The sequence below is a fragment of the Myripristis murdjan genome, chromosome 7 (genome assembly GCF_902150065.1).
Source record: "Myripristis murdjan chromosome 7, fMyrMur1.1, whole genome shotgun sequence".
Taxonomy (NCBI): domain Eukaryota; kingdom Metazoa; phylum Chordata; class Actinopteri; order Holocentriformes; family Holocentridae; genus Myripristis; species Myripristis murdjan.
The window spans coordinates 921990-929489 of NC_043986.1; the positions used below are offsets into that span (position 1 = coordinate 921990).

At 41.4% G+C, this 7500-nt stretch overlaps 1 protein-coding gene across 1 annotated transcript in view; it reads right to left on the reverse strand.

Moving 5' to 3' along the window:
• bcap31 (B cell receptor associated protein 31) overlaps positions 1-7500 on the reverse strand; it is an 89984-nt gene that overhangs the window by 78436 nt on the left and 4048 nt on the right. The window contains exons 3-4 of the mRNA XM_030055424.1: positions 5011-5111; positions 2915-3059 (exon numbers count right to left, since the gene is read on the reverse strand). Of these exons, the coding sequence (XP_029911284.1) occupies positions 2915-3059; positions 5011-5111 (246 nt within the window). The remainder of the gene's footprint in view (positions 1-2914; positions 3060-5010; positions 5112-7500) is intronic.

Genomic DNA, 7500 nt, shown 5'->3' on the forward strand with positions numbered 1-7500 from the left:
GTGTGTATAATGTGGGTTTAATTTAGCCATTTTCAAGCAAGAAAAACTAAACTGAACCCAGCAAACCCACTGTGGAAACTGAACTGAGACTAAACTGAAGCGGATAAAAATATAAATTAATGAAAAATACTGAACCTATAATAACTACGAAAATGCAGCATGCACTCGTTCTCCAGAAGTGCGGTGGAGGTCCAACCAGCATCAGCCAGGAAGTGGCTCCTGGCACGTCGCTGTGAACAGGTGGAGCTGTTTATAGCAGCACAGGTTCATTCAAGTACAGTCAACCCTAACCCAGCTCCAGATAAACAAACGTTAAGCAAAGGCTGGTTCGAGGTTCGGGACGGGGTTCGGCGAGTGAGATCACGAGGTAGGAAACACACGGAGAACGTAGTGAGAACACAGATAAATGGATCGGTGATGGTCCTGGAGGGCGGAGCTGCTGAGGAGGCAGGACGTGATCCGCCGTGATCAGACGGCTCTAAATACAGACAAGACTGCAGCTGCTGGAGCCGCCCCACCCTCCGCTAATTATATAACCAGCAGTTACAGTAACAACAAAAACCACAGCCGGGCACGACCCCCGACCTCTGGACTGAAACATGGACGTGCACGTGCACGTGCTTCTCGTGCTTCTGCATTCCCATGCTGCTGAGCGCCCTCCATACCACAAGTCGGAGTTTACATTTACATGTGTCATATTCAGCAAATGCTCAGACAGAGATGTTTTCAATCAGTTCCATATGAATAAACTAATTAAAATATTAGAAACAAATCTGTGGGAAATTACAAGAATTTTTTTAAAGAGCAAATAATTACCAGAACGTTATCAAAGTTAGTAAAAAATACATTAAAATGTATTTATATTTATTGTAATAATATGTAAAAATTATACCAAAAAATTACATTACACGCACACAAACAAATTGCAAAAAAGTACCAAAGTGAATTTTGGTCAGAAGGTGAAATAAAATCTTTCAGGTTGATCATCTGCTAGACCAGGGGTGCCCAAATTCCTCTCAGTGGAGGGCCAAAAATGAATCGGGGTGGAGGGTCACGGGCCAGAACTAGAAATTTATGTTGTAGTGCATTAAATTAAATATGCCTATGATAAAACTGATATAACTAATCCGATAACTTGCCCGACTTGCATTCTCTTGTTCAGTTGTCGACTGGAGAAGGGTACGTTGTTGGGAGGTTAGCTTTCTCTCCTCTCCGGCGTATTCTGAGAGCTGACGGGAATGCCACGTTTCGTAGTGGCGACAAAGATTATATTCTTTTAAAACAGCGACTCTCTGGCTACATATTAAACATACTGCTGTGGAATCCGTTCCAGTAAAAAAGTACTCGTGTTCCCCGCATTTTTTAAACTTTCTCTTATCAGTGTGCCACAGCCTCCCACGCTCCATCCAAGCCTAGCATCCTCTCACTCTCTGGTCATCATGTTCCTGCCGGATTTGAGGTGACGGGAGCTCAACAGCGCCACCCTATCCCCAATGTAGCACAATGTTAATTTGTGGTCAGGAGAGGAAGTGCAACAATAAATAAAAGATATTCCGACCGTTGGCAGCGGGAAAAACAATAATAATTAAGAGTATTAAAAATTCGAGCAAGGGCAGCGGGCCAAAAATAATTGGTCGTGGGTCAACTTTGGCCTGCGGGCCCCAAATTGGGCAGCCCTGTGTAGACTTTCAATGTTTTCTTCATGGTAAAAAGCAAAAGGCCCCCAAATGAATATTTGGGCCTTGAATGATGACTATTTGCCTACAGGCCCCCAAACCTCGAGTGACGGCCCTCAATCTCATCACATGGCATCTCTAAAACATTTTTTGTAAATGTTTTGGTTTTGCTAACTTTCATCAGATAAAATCTGATGATATAATGTTTACGTTAATTCAGTGGTTCTCAAATGGGGGTGCGGGTATCCGTAGGGGTACATTGGAGTACTGCAGGGGGTAGGTGAGATTTCTTTTTAACTGTTACTTTAAAAAATACCAGTCATGGAAAATTCCTGAAATAATTAGCTGATGGAATAATAAGTTCAATAAAAACTGTACGTGTGAGTTTGATAAATCACATGTTATGTTAGTTCTCCCTCTGGGTTCCTGAAGGTGTCACATGTGTGTGTGTGTGGTTTCAATCTGCTGCCGTGGTCGTGGAGTGAGGACGTTTGTTCGCTCTGAGCGGGAAGACGAGACCAAACAAATCCAGAAAGTGGATCAGTGGTTGAAGCTGGAAACAAGGAGGAAGAAGAGAAGAAGAAGCAGGAACAGAAACAAGAGAATCTGCTCAGCATCAGGTTGCTGTTTCACACGGATGGGAAATATTTCAGAAGGGGAACTTCACTGAAAAAAGTTTGAGAACCAGTGCTCTAACTGAAAGTGAAAATAATCCTTAATCTCTGACTCAGCTGTTTTCACCGTCTGGGATTCAAACCAGCAAACCATCAGCTGTACCGACGTGCAGTTGTCATGGAAACGTTTTTAAACAGGCTGCACCCTGACAACAAGCTGTCCACCAAGAACAAGGACAAGGACAAGACACTGAAGCCAATCAGATCTGTTCCCCGTGTGAGCTTCTGAAGGTTCAACCAATCAGAGGCCAGAGATGAGTTCACACCTCTGACGCTCCGTCCAATCAGGTTCAGGCCGGAGGATTTACACTTACAGAGTCGCTGGGGTTTGTCAATGGAAAATGTCTAAAGCGTACGCTCACTAGCGCACGTACACACACACACACACACACACACACACACACACACACACACACACACACACACACACACACATCCCGCCAGCTGCTCATTCTTTCCATTCCTACTGTAAAACTGCATTTAGATCCAACTGACTGTTGCTGTGTTAACTGGAGAATACAGTGTGTGTGTGTGTGTGTGTGTGTGAGAGTGTGTGTGTCTCACAGGCAGAGCAGCAGGGCGAAGCCGGCGATGTACTCGTTCCTCTGAGCTCTGAACAGTTTCATGTGGATGTGCTCGATGGCCACCGGGTTGTTGGTCAGGTCGACTTTCTCCGTCACGCTGTACTTCCTGACCTCCCGAAACGCATCTGCACGCACACACACACACACACACACACACACACACACACACACACACACAGAAAACACAAACAAGTCCATCAGTCAGTAACAATATAAATAATGTCCTGCTGTTGACTAGCAGGGGTGTCAGGGCTGCACGATATGGACAAAATTTCACTTTGATATATGACTGTGGGTTCATATTTATTGTATGTAGCTATGTATTTATTCCTATAGATTTCATTACAAAAGAGCATTATAATACCAAACGGACGTAGAAAATGCATTTAGTATTTTATTGATCAGACCGATCTATGACGGTGCCTACAGAGCCAGGGGAGGTGGGATGATATTCTCAGGAAAAAGCACACAACTACTGAGATTACAGTCATAAATTTATAATTAGAAAAACTCACACAATCACGAGAAAGGTTTTTCTTTAACTTTTTTTTGTCAAGGTACCAAGAACTGGATTCAGCAAAGTGAAGCAATGTAGTTCCTTGACAAAAGAAGAAGAAGACAAAAAACTTTTTTTTTTTTTGTAAATTTACCACTTTAATCTCAGGGAATATCCAATTTTTTTCTTGCAAATTCATGACTTTAATCTTGGAAATTCTGTGTTTTTTTGGAAATTAGTTAGGGCTGGGCGATTATGGCAAAAATTAAAATCACGATTAATTGAAGATTTTACCTCGATTACAATTAATGAACAACAACCCCCACCCCCCCACCCCCGAACTACAAACAGCTGCATCTCTTCTAAACAAATACTATTTCAAGTAATTTTAGTACTTTATTATTAATATTATTAGTTTTCAACTTGTGAAAAGTAGGAAATAACTGACATCTCTTTAAATAAAAAAAAAGTTTACATTGTAGTTTTAAAATAACAGGCAAGTTCCATAAACATTCGGAAATAAATAACTTGCATCTAACCCTCTCCCATTCGTCATCAGTACAGTGCAGCTAAGGGCCATTTCACAGTCGACGCAAAGGCACGGGAACGTGAACGCACCACGTGTCGGGCGCTTGGCAGCCTCTCTGTTCATATTCAGTGAGGTGACTGTGCTCCAGGCGCTGAAACAGGTGGGTGGTGTTACGTTTCATCGCTGAAACGGGTTTTCCACAGTGTTTACACGTCATAACTTTTTGCTCGACGTCGTCCACTCTAAAGCCAAAGTGTGTCCAAACAGCTGACACGGCATTATTTATTTATTTTTTTTGGGTACAAGCTGCTCGCCTTACACAGCCGGCTCGTTGTTTGAGTTTTCGTCCATGTCTCCTCCACGTAATGGACTGGATGTGGTGGTGTCATGGGATGGGTGGGGGGGTGGGGGGGGTAACCAAAATAACCGACATGGGCAGGATTACGTCGGTTAGAGGCCCTAAATGTCGGTTTCGATTATTTTTCAATTAATTTTAATTTAAGGATAACATTCTCTGCAAGTGTTATGTGACCCTATAGCTTATTAAAAAAAAAAAAGTTAGAAAGGGGGAAATTTTTTTTTTTTTTTTTTGGTACTTGCACACACAATCAGATCTTTTTCATTTTTGTAAACACCGTATGGTTCATGCCTGCCTGTTTCTACAAGCTGTGAACACGGAGCCTGAGACTACAGGACCTGTTTGCAAACTGCCTCTCTGTCGCCTTACAAGAAATTATTTTTTTAGCTTTTCCCAGGGTTCAACCAGAGGATTTCCAGACCTGAAGCTGCTCTTCTGTTTGATTTGTTCATGTTTTTTTTCTTTTCAATCTAAAAACCATCTGACTGTGTGAACTGAATGTATGAAAGAGACTGAAAAAACATTCCCCTGCAGAGTTTCCTGGAAAGTGTGTCATCTAGACCTTCCCTGGACAAACTCCATCATGTTCCAGGAGTTTCCCAGGACTGAGGGTAAAGAAAGCTCAGCAGAAAATAACACACACACACACACACACACACACACACACACACACACACACACACACACACCTACCAATGAGTAGGAAGACGAGGATGGCGATGGCGACCATGAAGGAGGTGTTTCCATACAGAGCGATGGTCTGGATCAGACGAGACTTGAAGATCTTGTTCCATCTGCAGGAAACACAGCAGTCACGTTAGAAACCACACACACACACACACACACACAAAATAGATCTTCACCTTTTGAAAATATGGAAGATTTGCTCTACGTTTCTGTTGGTTGTTTCATAAATTCTGTGCTTTCAGGAGGGAAAAACTCCTTCCAATTAATTGTATTTTCTTCCCTTTTTGCAAATGAAACCACAGTGCAATATAAAAGCACAGGAGAGGTTTTCCTATTCATAATACTTCTTTTTTAATTCTGCCATAAAAATAAATAAATAAATAAATGGATACCACAGTAAATATAGGGCAATATGGATTACAGCTCGGCAGAAAACGCTAGAGCTGCAGATTAAACACATGAACTGAATATCTGCAGAACATCTGCTGTGCCTGGATCGAGTTAAAATGACATTACTGCAATAAATACATTAACAGCAATTAATATTCATGATCCACAGCAGTTGGTACCACGTGTGTTAGTCCTGCCGCTGTTGAGGTAAATGTTCATTACTGCTGTTGCATCTTTAAAGTGAGAAAGTGCTAAAAAAAAAAAAAAGTCACTCAGTTTAACCTGCTGTGATGAACTGAACCAGGTCAGAGTCACTGTGCATGAAAAAAAAAAAATTACACAGAAACACAGCAGAGTACATGAGAGCATACCAGAGGCATGCTGGGAAACCTAGAGCTCTGACTCCATCTACTGGACAAACACACAATTACAACACATCAGCAGAAAGTATAGATGAAAAAAATAAGTCTTTTTTTTTTAAGGAGATTGGCAGGAAATTAATAAAATACTACTAGTAACTATAATAAATAATTAAAGCAACTTTCACATTTTCATCTAACTGGGTTTGAAACACTTTATTCTGGGAAAAAAAAATGTAGTTTACATCAAAACATCTGAGGATCCAGTCTGCAAAACTGTAATTTAAATCAGCCAAGGACTAAAGGTCCCTGCTGTGGTTTACCCAGTTTCTCCTCAGGGATCAATGGAATATATCTGATTGAAAAGCACCAATCACTTACTTTAATGTTGTTCAGTCTTTTTATACGTCCAGGTGAGGTTTGTTTTTTGTTTTTTTCTTAACCAGGAGGAATCAGTCCAGAAACAAAAGGTTGCATTTTACACAATTCGTCCAGGTCATCTGTCTGCACAACCCTATCTTTTGTAGACTGATGATTTTTTTTTGTGACATTTGATCTTCTGTGTATTTGATTTGTTCAATACATTTTTCAATAATGTTATAATAGGACATTAATAATGGGAAATTAATTTTATATTTACAGGTGCTGCATCGTGGAGTTTTGTGGAGTTAAACATAAACTCATCCATCTGGATTAGGAGGAGCTGAGTCCTCCTCCTTTTTATTTTGTCTGCTAAGTGTGTTTTCTATTGTAATAGGACTATACTGAAATTTCATGGCATAAAAACTGACCAAAAACTTGCTGTTTGCCTTGAAAAACCATCATTCAAATCGCGGTACCTCTTTATTATTATTACTACTATGATTTTTACTACCACTACAACTTTTGTACTGCACTCCACTTTTTCAGTGTCTTTACTGCGGAGCTGCATCCAAATCCTGCTGCGTTTTCGACTTTGGCTCATTCGCTTTTTTTTCCTCCATACACGTCGTGCAGAACCTCTGATTGGCTCGTACTCATTGTCACGTGTCGCCTCCGTTGGTTTAGAGTGGCAAAGGCTAAGGTTGGGGAGAGATTGGGGTTAGGATTAGCCAATCAGAGGCAGAGCAGGGGCGAGTCTCAGTCACTTCAGGTAAAGGAGAGCGGATCAGGCCAGGCTGTGAAATTTGAGCACGGAGAAAAAAAAAAGTACCAAAGAGCCATTCGAAAGAGTCGGATCGTTCCCGAACGCAACATGACTACAAAGTGCTTCACCACATGGAACCGGAAGAAAACAGAAAAAATAAGTAGAAATCAAAGTAAAAACATCTGAACCGAGGACTGTAAACAGAAAGAGTAAAAATGTAAAATATAAATGATGGCAAATACAGATTCAGTGGTGACTGAGTCTGTAATCACACTGGGATTCTGGCTGAGCTTTGTGATAGTAAGATGAGGCAGATGACTGGTTCAGTTTATGTCTCCGTCCTGCTGTAACCAACGTTTCCTCCCTCATGTTCCAGATGAATAAAGCTCCTTTTCTTCTGCGGGGTCATGAGATCTGATTCACACACAAACCCTGGGCTGTCACATCAAACTGATTAATGCAGTTTCAGATGGGACATTCTGGTTTCTCAGCTCCTGTTTCCCTTCCGAGCACAGCCGCTGTTTTGGAGCAACAACAAGATTTGGTTGGCACTGAGACGGTCATGATATACGGCCGTATCGAGTTTTTTAGCACAGCCCTGATGCCATGTTGATAGTGCTG